Genomic DNA, 13,367 nt, shown 5'->3' with positions numbered 1-13,367 from the left:
CAAATAGTCAAAAGGAGGTGGAAAAAGGTTTAAACCATGGAAGACAACTCTAGCAAATTATTGGAGGTTCAAACCATGGAAGACTAACTTCCTACCTGCACCATTTACTTTCAAATCTAGCGGGTGTTTTTGAAGAGAACCCACTTCATCTCATTCCACGCTCCCATGTCTAAAACCCTTCTCTCTCGCATCAAACCCCTTCACAACCCCAAACCCACTTCGTCTTCTTCTTCACCCTTTCTCTTCAGGCCCTCTATCAAACTACTCCAAGACACCATCCGAATCCTCGAAACCCATGACCAATGGGACCAGTCCCTCGAAACCCACTTCTCCGAATCCCAAGTCCTTGTTTCGGACATTGCCCATCACGTTTTAGACCGAATACACGATGTAGAATTGGGTTTGAAGTTCTTCGATTGGGCCTCAAAGCGGCCGTATGGTTGTTCGCTTGATGGGTCTGCGTATTCTTCGCTTTTGAAGCTTTTGGCGAGGTTTAAAATTTTTTCGGAGATTGAATTGGTGTTGAAGAGTATGAAACTCGAAGAACTAAAGCCGACCCGTGAAGCATTGAGCGCTTTAATTCACGCCTATGCGGATTCTGGGTCGGTAGGTAAGGCACTTGAATTTTATAATATGGTAGGTGAAATGCATAATTGCGTTCCGGGTGTTTTCGCGTGTAATTCTTTGCTTAGTGTCCTTGTGAAGCATCGGCGAACTGAAATCGCTTGCCGGGTGTATGATGAAATGCTTGAGAATTCCTGTGTAGATGATTATAGTACTTGCATTATGGTTGGGAGTTTGTGTAAGGAAGGGAAGGTCAAGGAAGGTTGGAAGTTGATTGAAGATAGGTGGGGGGAGGGTTGCGTGCCAAATGTTGTGTTTTATAATACGCTCATTGATGGGTATTGCAAGAGAGGTGATGTTGAAAGTGCCAATGGGCTTTTTAAGGAGTTGAAATTGAAAGGGTTCTTGCCTACATTGGAGACTTACGGGGCCATGATAAATGGATTTTGCAAGGGAGGGAAATTTGAAGTGATTGATCGACTTTTGGTAGAAATGAAAGAGAGGGGTTTGAATGTCAGTGTTCAAGTATATAATACTATAATTGATGCTCAGTATAAGCATGGTTGTGCAGTTGGAGTGGTGGAGACGATTAGAAGGATGATTGAGAGTGGTTGTGAGCCGGATATTATAACCTATAATACTTTGATTAATGGTTCATGCAGGGAGGGGAAGGTTAAGGAAGCTGATAAATTTCTGGAGGAGGCAAGGAAAAGGGGACTAATGCCAAACAAGTTTAGTTATACTCCTCTTATACATGCTTATTGCAGACAAGGGGAATACTTCAGGGCCTCAGATTTGCTTATAAAGATGATGGAAGGAGGGCACAAACCTGATTTGGTTTCTTATGGAGCTCTCATCCATGGACTCATTGTTGCAGGGGAAGTTGATGTTGCATTAACAATGCGAGACAAAATGATGGAAAGGGGAGTATTACCTGATGCTGGCATTTACAATGTCTTGATGAGTGGACTCTGCAAGAAAGGCAGGCTTCCTGCTGCCAAGCTGCTGCTTGCTGAGATGCTTGACCAAAATTTGCAACCTGATGGATTCGTTTATGCCACTTTGGTGGACGGGTTCATCAGAAATGATGAAATTGAGGAGGCAAAGAAACTCTTTGAGTTCGCCATTGAAAAGGATATAGACCCTGGTGTTGTGGGGTACAATGCCATGATTAAAGGTTTCTGCAAATTTGGAATGATGAAGGATGCATTGTCATGTATCCTTAGAATGAGGAAAGGGGGTCATGCTCCAGATGTCTATACCTATACCACACTTATTGATGGGTACGTAAAGCAGCATGACTTGGATGGTGCACTGAAGATATTTGGGCTGATGGTGAAAGAGAGGTGCAAGCCAAATGTGGTCACATACACCTCCCTCATAAATGGGTTTTGCATCAAGGGAGATTTCGATAGAGCTGAAGAAACTTTCAGAGAGATGCAATCTTGTGGTTTGGAGCCTAATGTTGTCACATACAGTATATTTATTGGGAGCTTTTGTAAAGCGTGTAAACTTGCAAAAGCGGCCTCCTTTTTTGAGCTGATGCTGCTGAGCAAGTGCATTCCTAATGATGTTATCTTTCATTATCTTGTAAATGGGTTTGCAAATACTGCACTCAGTGCAGTTTCTAAGGAAAGCAATAGGGTTCAGGAGAATGAGAAGTCTATGTTTCTGGATTTTTTTGGAAAGATGACATCAGATGGATGGGTGCAAATAACTGCAGTATATAATTCTATTATCATTTGCCTTTGCCAACATGGGATGGTTAAAACTGCTTTGCAGTTGCATGATAAGATGATCAGTAAGGGGTTCCTTCTAGATTCTGTTTCTTTTGCTGCCCTGCTACATGGTATTTGCTTGGAAGGAAGATCAAATGAATGGAATGACATTATCTCCTGTAATTTGAATGAAAATGAGCTCCAAACTGCTGCCAATTACTTGGACAAATTAAACCAATACCTACCCCAAGGAAGGGCTTCTGAGGCTTCACATATCATACAGGCCTTGATTGAGGACTACAAGTCTAATGACTCACAAGAGGAAGTTCCAAAGCCTTGATGATGTAGGGAAGTGGTAAAATTTGAAATACCTCATCTCCGTCTTTTAAACATACAAGGAAATCACCTTTGGTTTGGCCTGACAAGTGTGTTGGACTACACACCTTCTGGACATCTGATTGATGAACCTATTGTAAATAGATGCCCTTGACGATCCATCTAAATTGACAAGACTGTATTCTAAAATCTTGACAGGTAATTTCTTAATGTAATCTGCATCTAGTTTTAAGAGTTTGGGGATGGCTGCTTTTGATATTGGATTAACCTCAGTTTATGGTGTTAGTGCAGGCAGTTTGGAGCTATTCAAGGACTTGTAAATCATATACTTGTATTTTACTTGTCTTGTTCTATCGAGGCAGTAACCTTAATGTATCAAAGCAAATCTTTATGTTAACAAGATATTGAAGCAAGCTTGACTTCACTTTGGAGGTATGTACAACTATTTTGTTTATTATATAATACATTTTTAATTGTTCAACTATTTTGTTTATTATATAATATATTTTTAATTGTAATATTGTGTATAATGTGGTCATTCATGTTGTGGTGCTGAGAAGGATGTTGTAACGCCCCGCCTGGATAAAGACATTATTTGTACTATCCAAGTGTCGCTACTATTATTCCTAATAAACAACACAACGGAAATTATGCTATATATTTTTTTGAAACCATTTTGAAACACCAGAGCACTATAAATAGCATAACTTTCATTCATATTGAAATTTATATACAACTTAGTTCAATATACACCTCAATATTGTTCCCGATTTTTAAAAACTATACAATAACAAAATCGGCACATAGGCTCACTAAACTTAAACCTCAAGTCTTCACAAGATATTCCCTCATTTCGAGCCTCCCAAAAGTCATGACCCCACAGCTCTACAGGTCATACTGGTCGTACCCTTCTAGTTCGTCAGCCTTTGGCGCAACTATATAAAATTTACAATTTTACAGGTGAAACTTATGTGTCCATGGCTTAGCATGTAAAAACCTCCAATAGCATTTGTGTGTAATGTGAGCCATTTTTGTCTGATACAAATCCTCTCTCTTTTTATAGACCCAAACACTAATGCAACCCTATTTTACTCCATAAGCTAGAGTACATCTTTTTCTGGAAAATTTAAGTATAAGTGCTTTTGAGGTGAACACCAATGTAGATTTAAAAAGAGAGAGAGACTTATGTGTCAATTGCACATAATTTATAAGTACTGGGGGGGTTCGCCAGACACCAAAACACATCTGCGTACATACTAATATCATTCAATACAATTGGTAGCAGATAATATAAGGCTATGTACTTAAATAAAAGATTCTCTGTAAATTCAAACTCGTAAATATACATTTTTAATTCAGAACATAATTCATTTAAACCCGCTTAGCCTTATCATCTTTTACATGTTTTATTCTTGAATTAAGTTGATTTTTCTCATGAACAAGCACCAGACTGACACCATGGGAAAATCAGCCACACTGTGACTGAGCACCAGAACCATGCCACTCGTGACCCCTCAAAACCATGACCAAGCACTAGATTGACACTGCATGTGACTTTCACTTGACTGAGCAACATGATTGACGCAATGGGTGATTTTTGCATGACTGTGCACCAAACCGATACCATAGAGAAATCGACTACAACATGACCAAGCACCATATTGACACCATGTGTGATCCAATCTTATAATCTTTTATCTTTGATTTCACATAAGCTTTTTCCATCCCAAAACTGGTCTTACTTTCTTTGTCTCAAAATTATTTTTTTTTCTCCCTTTAAATTCCTTTCCTTCAACAATTTGTAAGCCATGTTTTCAACATAATTTAGAGTAAATAAAATATGCGTCGGGCTCATGTCACTATAAAACTATGCATGCATTTTATTTACTTGCATATACATGGTACAACAATTCATGATAAAACATTTGAATATTGCTGGTAAGGGGTTTTACTTGCATTCTTTTTATCGTTTCGCTTACTCCTCATGATGACTGAGGAAATTTTATCCTAACGTCAGTTCAGGTTATCCACAATATCCAATTTTTATCTTTATTTATTTGATTAATTTATTTATTGGCTCATTTATTTAGTTATTATAGTAAATTTTCTAGTATTCTAACTTTCTGGTTTTCTCTCCCAAAAATCCAAGAAATTTAATATCCCTCTTCCCCACTCAGTCAAAATAAACCTCTCAACAAAATCACATCTAGAAAAATGCTCAACAACACTTCACCCCCAATTGGTCCTTCCAAAAATCACAACAAATCTCTCAATACATTATATATTCGACTGTACACCTAGAAAAAGCACCCAACAAAGTCAACTCCAAAACTTCAACCCCATTACACAATCCATTCAAAACTACAAAACATTCCACATCTGAAATTAAAGAATAAAACTACTCAACTTTTAGCAAATAAACACCCACTTGGCTCCTCCAAAATCACCCCAATCGGCAATCACCATTCCAATTTGTAGTCCAATTTTGCTTCTTTTTTTTTTTAATTTTATTTAATTTTTCCCAATGAAGCACCCATTCAACCAAAAAAAAAAAGTTCTCAAGTCCCCAATAAAATCATAACCCACTGAAATCCCTATAAAGAGAGCAGCAACCCACCACCAATTTTCAAACCAATAAATTGAACATAAAAGAACTCACATTTGACGGAAATTATAGCCCCAATCTGGCCAGCTGCTTCTCTCTCTCTCTCTCTCTCTCGCTCTCTCTTTTAATCTGAACATTTTATCAAAAACCCCTTCTTTTCCTAAAGTACCAAAATTGCTCCTCATTTCCTTTTGATCTATTTTTTTTTTCTCCTTTTTTTTTTTATCATTAGTTATTATTTACCCTTTATCAAATCTAAAATAACTTAACTCCCAAGAATCTCCCTTTCTCCAAAAAAATTCCCTAATATCTTAAAATCTCTTCGTAACAAAATTCAGACCTAAATAAATTCCTTAATAATAAGATCAAAGCCTGAACACTAAATTCCACCAACCAAAATTTATTTCCATAAATATCCATGTATTTCTTAAATTCCTCCAAAATTATTACTTTGTCCATAAAATATTATAATTTGGCCGAAATCTCAAAATTAGAACCTCTTTATTTAGGGATTAAAATTCCGGGTGGTACAGGTGTGGTCCTTGAAGTGTGGCTCTTTGCTAGTTTCATAGAGCATTAGAATGATTCTTACTTTTTATTTTTCTAGTTCTTTGACTAGTGACATGTTTGCCAAATAATTAGAATGTATACAAAATGCAATGCATGTGATTTGCATAAGTAAATTATTGAATAGATTAATAATGATAATTGGGTAATTCAATGGAGAAAAATGAAAGAGAAGGTTCTCTAATCTCTATATGTAATAATAGGATGACTATTAAGCAATTGAACATGTTTAATGTCCCTTTTGACATTGAACATGGTAGACTTCTAAAAATGGGCTTATTATCAAGGTATTGTTAACAGTCTGAGAACTTCATTACATTATTAAGAGGATCTTTAAGATGAAAGAAGAGATCTGGTATTGTTCATGCAATGGATGCTCCTGTTGAGGCTCACATGGAATTTTCTGGAAGTGCCATTCTGTGGAACGTGAGCTTTGCTAGAGCAGCTTAGGATTAGGAGGCGGATGCTTTTACCTCGTTCTATAGGTTGTTGTGTTTAGTAAGAATGAGATGGGAAGGGAAACATAGGCTATCATGGGTCCCTTCCAAAAGAGGGTTTTTTGGTTTTAAATCCGTCTACAATGTTATGGGTTGCCTTGATGGTTTCTGTTTCCCTTTGAAAGAGTCTTTGGAGGACTGAAGTTCTGTTGAGGGTGGCCTTTTTTGTGTGAGGCCCTAGGGAAGATCCTTAACATGGATAATCTCCGGAAGCGGTACGTCGTTGTGGTTGTTGGTATGTTATGTGCAAAAAGAATCAGGAGTTTGTGGACCACCTTCTTCTGCTTTGTGAGTTTGCTTGTGCCATTTGGAATGTCTTCTTCAAACGATTCAAGTTGTCTTGGTTTATGTCTAGACGAGTAGTTGATTTGTTTGCTTGTTGGTGGACTGTCAGCAACACTCGGAGTGTTGTAGCATGGAAGATGATGCCTTTGTGCCTTTTGTGGTGTTTTTTGAGGGAAAAGAATGATAGGTGTTTTGAGGATGACGAGAGGACCTTGGAGGAGTTGAAAGCTTTATTCTTTAACAATTTCTATTTTTCGACAGCTGCTTATGTTTCTCCTTTAGTGATTAATTATCATGTTTTTCTTGTTCTTTTTGTCCACACTTCTTGTGTACTTGGAGGCGTCTTATGCGTTTAATTATATCTCGATTAATTATTAAAAAAAAAAAAAAAAAAAAAAAGGGTGAAAAAGAAAGAAAGATGGGATCAAAGAGTTTTTACAAAACAATATGTTCTTAAATCAGCTAGTGTTTTTGAGGGATTGGCTTGAAGATGTTGAAGAAAATCCGTAGAATTGTTCAACTCTTACTTGCTGAGGGATTTGCTTGGAAAGCTTAGGTAGCAGCTATGATGCACAGGATTTGTGGGACTCTTGGATGACAACGATATTGCTGTCATTACCATTGTAGAAATGGGTAGTGTGGTAAAACTTCTCTTGCTCAACTTGTCTATGCAGATGACAGGATAGGTACATATCTCAAAATTAGATTTTGGGTTTCTGTCACATACATTTTTTTATTTAAACCAGATTTTCAAAGAGAGGATACTATCTCAGAATAATCATGTTATCAACTTTTTCTCCTAGGATCAACTACAAACCCATGTTGTAGATATTTTGGCTTGTAAGATATTTTTACTTGTTTTCGTTTACTTATCAAAAATAGATTTTAACTTGTTTTAGATGATATATGGACTGATAACATCTAGAATAGCAGCAACTTGAAATCATTTTTAGGTTGAGGGGGCAAGGGAAGTAGGCTTTTGGTGACTGGTCAAGTCTCAAAGATTTAGGATGTTATGGGTGCAAAGTCTCCCTATCATCTACCGTTTTTATTTTTTTGTCTCTCTTTCATCTGACATGTTTTGATGATAATGAGTCTTGGTCATTGTTTGAATTTTGTAGTTAAAGAAGGTGGTTTGACGGCCGGTGCGCACGAAGATGTAGAAGAATATGGAACATAAATTTTAAGAAAGTAACGAAGGCTTACCTTTGGTGGGTTAAACAAATGGGATGGGAGGTCTTTTACACACGAAGATGTAGAAGAATATGGAACAGAAATTTTAAGAAAGTAACGAAGGCTTACCTTTGGTGGGTTAAACAAATGGGATGGGAGGTCTTTTACACACGAAGATGTAGAAGAATATGGAACAGAAATTTTAAGAAAGTAACGAAGGCTTACCTTTGGTGGGTTAAACAAATGGGATGGGAGGTCTTTTACAGTGCACTGTTGATGTTCAAGAATGGAGAAGGATCATGAAGGAACCAGATGAAGAATCAAATTCCAAATCTAAAAGCCACACAATTTTTTCCTGCTCGTGAATTGAGTTATGATCATTTATCTTTTAATCTGAAGCAATGCTTTGAATACAGAAGGCTTATGTATTTGATAATAGTGAACTGATCAACTTAGGGATGGCAGAAGCCTTTATTGAGCCTAATGAGAACAAGAGGACAGAAGCTATAGGAAGCAGATACTTAGATGATTTGCTAAAGAGTCATGGACTTACACTTGTATCTTTTCCACCTATGAAACATATGCTATTTTATGGTTGGGCTACCTTTAAATGTTGAACTCGAGATGGACCTCGAGGTAAATGCGGCTATTTGGCATAATGATATCGATTCGTTTGATGTTTGAGGACTTATTGCGAGATTAGATTGACTGCTTATGGTACTTAGTACTTGTAAGTGATGTTGTAGACTTAAAAGTTTTGAGGCATGCTTGTACAGTTGTACATTAAGGTTTAGTTTGGATCTTTTGTAACGATGCTATGCATAGTATAATTTCAGTTAATGTGATGGTTTTTGGTAGATGCTTTGGTTGTAATAATTAATGCCAATAGAATGATAGAAAATTCATATGTTTTCGCTGTTTAGTATTCTCTTTTGATGAGTAAAGACCCCTGAGTCTTATTCCTTGTAAATGGGACTATGAGGCAATCCGTGAAGTTAATTACTAGTTATTTAATTTCTTGGGCCGTTACAATATACCTCCATGGTTCCTTATACTTGGATTGAGCTAGAAAGCCTAGAATTGTCAACCAAATGGAAAAATGTGAGAAGATATGGCACTTTTTTTTGGACTTCCATTTGAATATACTGATTAGGTTTTCCTTTAAGAGAGGAAGAATAAAATAAACTTAGCCATGGTACATGACCCATAATTTGTAAAAGTATTGCATTAAATACATTGTGTTGGATTCATGTTGATATTTTACTTTTATTCTTACAATGATTCTGCATATAATAAGTAAATAACAAGAAGAAATAACTAATACTTATTCTTACAGTTAGTCATCTGCACTTGTCAGATCAAGAACAATATTAAAATTTAATGTATAATTTTTATATTTCAATGAACAAAATTTCTGTCCTGCTTTCATTATCATTGAAAAAGCGTATAACAAAAAATAAAATAAACTCGAATATCCTTCTAGGCATATGCCTATGTAGGGATTGAGCTCCTAGTGGAATACATAAGATATTGCACTAGGTGCAATACTTTTCTCTTGGCCATTCATTTTGAATAAACGGCTCAGATTACGACAGCACATGATAAAAAAGAAAAAGAAGCAGTGGATGAATGGTTGCTTTGGTGGCCGAACAATCCATTTTGGTCAAATGAGTGAAGTCTAGTTTCGCTATAGGAGTATCGGTTCCCTCACCCCTTATGGAATTATTTGATGGTGGTTTGCCTACCATCAAAAGGATGCGATTTTGGCCACCCCATATGATCGGTTTGAGGTGGCTGAACCACCCCAAAGATCAAAGGGTTGGGTGGTTCTGCTACCCCCAATAGCAACTCAAATAGCTTAATCAATCCCATATGCAGTAATGTATATTTATGCATGTTCATATGCATACCAGAGAGAGAGAGAGAGAGAGAGAGAGAGAGAGTAGGCTTAGGAATTGTATACAAAAATCAAAAGCGGTGCTCATCCGTACGACTGTTGATGGGATCTTTCTCTTTTCCTTTTTCAACGGTCAGGATTTTGGTATGCGTATGAATACAATCGCTATAACCTGTAGCAATACAAGAAGTGAATTCATGCCAATTTCGTCAATATTTCAAGCAATGTTCAAAGACCTTTAAAAAGCACTTGTATATTGGGTTTTCAGCTGGCTTTCTATATTTGTCGATACAATGGCCATAACCTATAGTAATACAAGTTCTGAACTCAGGCGAATCTCGTCGGTTTTTCGAGCAATGTTCAAAGACCTTTAAAAAGCACTTGTATATTGGGTCTTCAGCTGGCTTTCTATGTTTGTCGATACAATGGCCATAACCTATAGTAATACAAGTTCTGAACTCAGGCGAATCTCGTCGGTTTTTTGAGCAATGTTCGAAGACCTTTGGACGGCAAATTTGCATTGGATCTTCAAGAATATTACTGTCTGCAGAGAGATAAAGGAGGCTAGATGGAAGTGAAAAGTGAAGGAGAGAGGGAGAGGGAAAGGGAGAGGGAGCGTTAATGGCTTGCACCACAAGCAAACCTAACACCATTGCCATAACCAAACGTTTGCTCATACGATTTGCATTCATATATTGTCTCTTCGATCCAATAGTCCAACAGAGTCTAAACCCTTATCAAGCACATGTTGTTGGGGGTTCTTATACAAGAAATTATTCAAAATAAATAGTTTTTATTTGAGTAAAGAGTTGTTTTAGAATGATCTTCACTTATTTATTTATTTTCAAAATTGTGCCCCTTGATTTGGTTCATGACTTTTCACAAAGGATATCACGTAATTATGTGGTGACTTTTGAAACATGCATGGATTGATGAAGATGTAATATAAAAATGAATAACCCAATCCTTGCAGTATATTGGCATGAAAAGAATGATATAAAAAGGCATGATGAATATCACTAGTAATGACCCCATTCTGAAAGAAGCATGAAAAGACACAATATAATGCTACAAATTACCTATACAAGTAACTATTCAAAAGGTACTTATAAATAATACATCTATATATATATATATATATATATATATATATATATTCTTTCTTTTTGAACAACAGAAACTCCTATTTATAATAATTTATAGTTCCTTATTTGTTCAAAAATACATGAACCATAATCAATTCTTTTATAATTTTATTTTGAAAACTGTTGGCCAAAAGTGTTGTTAGAACAGTTTTCAAGTATTGAATACCAAATCGTCATGCTTGAAAATGAAAATGTAAGCATACAAGTGAAGAGCTTGCTAGTCCTTACTTGCGGGAGATAACTTCAATACTTAAGTTAGATTCGCATTTATGAATATAAATTGAGTGCAAGAGTTTAGAGTTTTGAGCTAAGGGCCAAAAGTCTTGTAACACACAAGATAGTAATTAAAATAATTATTACAATTAAATTAAGGGTTAAGTACTGAAAACCCCTTTAGGGTTTGAAGTCTTTATTTTTTGCCCTTTAGGTTTTTATTTTTATCATAGGAAGTACATGTAGTTTTCATAAAAATGGAAATGGTACCTCCGTTAAAATTCCGTTTAAAACTTAACAGAATACCACGTCAGTACCAATCACATTGTGTCATGTGTCCTACAATTAATTTTTTGATTTTTTGATTTAAAAAATATATATATTTTTTTTCAAAAAAGAAAGAAAGAAAAAAAATTAAAAATTTTGGGAGTGGCTATGGCCATTTGGAGGGTGGCTGGCCACCCACTTTGGCCATGGGGTGACCGGGCCACCCCCATTTGGCCAGTTTGGGGGTGGCGAGCCACCCCACTGCCCAAAACCACCCCCAGTGGACATCACTTGTAAATTGTCCATCAAGCTTCCAACTACCGGAATACGCGATTTCAGAAAATTTATAGTCAACTCCTTCGGAGGAGTTACCACTAGCAGAGGGAAAATCCGTAAGTGGAAAGGCTTTGGGGTGTATAAGGACCTCCAAGGCTAAAAGTGCATGGGCACAGAATTCAGCAAGTTTTGTTCCAGTTTCTTGCCCGCCTGCAGGGCGTTTTCATGTGATTATAGCTATGGAGAAAAATCAAATAATTGACGACATATTGTAGCACACCCACAGGACCAGAGCAAGTAATGTACTTCAAATATGCACCATCATCGATGTTGTCAAGCTAAAGCTGTTTTACTCTTAATAGTGTTGCGTCAAATAATGCTTGTGCTCAGCCACTAAGAAGAAAGGGTGGGGGAGATGATGGGTAGGAATTGATCTAGCCATTGTGTCTGGGATACAATTATAAAGAGGGAGACAACAAAGAAAAGAAAATTAATGAGAAAAAAAGCACCTCCAGCTGGTTCTATGTCCCTTTTTCGCCATGGCTGACATGCGAGAGACAGATTACCAGAAGTCACATAAAAAACAAATTACCGGTGGACTTGGGGGTGGTTTGGTCACCCCTTTGGGCTCTTTGAGGGTGGCCAAGCCATCCCCATTTGGCCGTGGGGGTGGCTCGACTCCAAAATTTTTAATTTTTTTTTTTTTGAAAAAAAATAAAATTTTAATTTTTTTTTTTAAAATAAAATAATTAATTATAGGACACGTGACATAATGTGATTGGTGCTGACGTGGTGTTCCGTTAAGTTTTAGACAGAATTTTAATGGACGTACCATTTTCGTCTTTATGAAAACTACAAATATCTCCTGTTGTGATAGAAATGAAGGGATGCAGCTACATGCGGTTGACAAAATAACCGCATAGCTGCTGTTAAAATTTGAACGGTTCAGATTTAATACTAGTAGTTTTACACTGACGATGTTGATTTAACAAAAAGGCAAAGCAAACGGCGTTGGATTCAAGAGACTGAACCACACTCGTTCCTCCACCACCTCTTGCTCTCGCTCCCACCGCTATGCCTTCCTTTCCCATCTTTCTTTCTCTCTCTCTTCGAAGATTTATGTTAGCTTTGCTTAAAAATTTGGGTCTGCTTAATATTTTCATGGATTTGTGAGTTTGCTTAAAAGCTTTGTTCCCAATTACTCCAGTAATTCCACGGACATCTCCCCATTTGGTATCAATAGTTTATGAGTCTGGGCGTGGATGTTCACAAATATGGTTAATATTTTCTTGGATCGGTGAGTTTGCTTAAAATATTTGTTTCGTCAATTACTCCTCTTTTTGGGGCTTTTGAAGAGGAAAATAGGGGGAAAAAAACACTGGTAATTGTAAAGCAGCAAGGAAAAGAGGAATATGAAAGGAGTGTCCCTATCCAATCCATTTTGTTTCGTCTTTTTTATCCCTTCCATGCCCAGCGTCTTGTCCTCAAATTTCCTTTCCAGAAACCCCTTTCAGCAGAACACAGACTGAGAGAGCTTGAGACTGAAAAATAAAATGGTGACTGGACGAAGAAGAGCATTCTGTAATAATCGTCTTTCTCCCAAATCTCTCTCTAGCTTCTCATTCCTCAAAGCCTTGTGTCTCTCCATAAGCACTCTTCCGCCAGAAAATAAACGGCGTTTGTTTTCCTTTCAGTCAGTCACAACGTCTGATGAAACTGCTATTATTAAATCTAGACCGTTCAACTACTAGTATTAAATCTGGACCTTTCAAATTTTAACAGCAGCTATGCGGTTATTTTATCAACCGCATGTAAGCCGGATCC

The 13,367-nt window shown here is 36.9% G+C and overlaps 1 protein-coding gene across 2 annotated transcripts; it reads left to right on the top strand.

Moving 5' to 3' along the window:
• Positions 1-33: 33 nt before the first annotated feature.
• Positions 34-8,426, top strand: LOC132188827 (pentatricopeptide repeat-containing protein At1g52620). 2 transcript variants are annotated; one of them, XM_059603384.1, is made up of 3 exons: positions 34-2,816; positions 2,910-3,050; positions 7,694-8,426. In XM_059603384.1, the coding sequence occupies exon 1, from the start codon at positions 166-168 to the stop codon at positions 2,620-2,622; it is 2,457 nt and encodes an 818-aa protein (XP_059459367.1). In that variant the 5' UTR covers positions 34-165; the 3' UTR covers positions 2,623-2,816; positions 2,910-3,050; positions 7,694-8,426. The 2 variants fall into 2 exon arrangements, with proteins under 2 accessions (XP_059459367.1, XP_059459369.1); XM_059603386.1 differs by having other exon boundaries at positions 2,905-3,050.
• Positions 8,427-13,367: the final 4,941 nt, after the last annotated feature.

Source organism: Corylus avellana, chromosome ca7, assembly GCF_901000735.1.
Source record: "Corylus avellana chromosome ca7, CavTom2PMs-1.0".
NCBI classification, from domain to species: domain Eukaryota; kingdom Viridiplantae; phylum Streptophyta; class Magnoliopsida; order Fagales; family Betulaceae; genus Corylus; species Corylus avellana.
The sequence above is the reverse complement of the archived record's forward strand: the minus strand, read 5'-3'. Positions and strand labels throughout refer to the sequence as shown.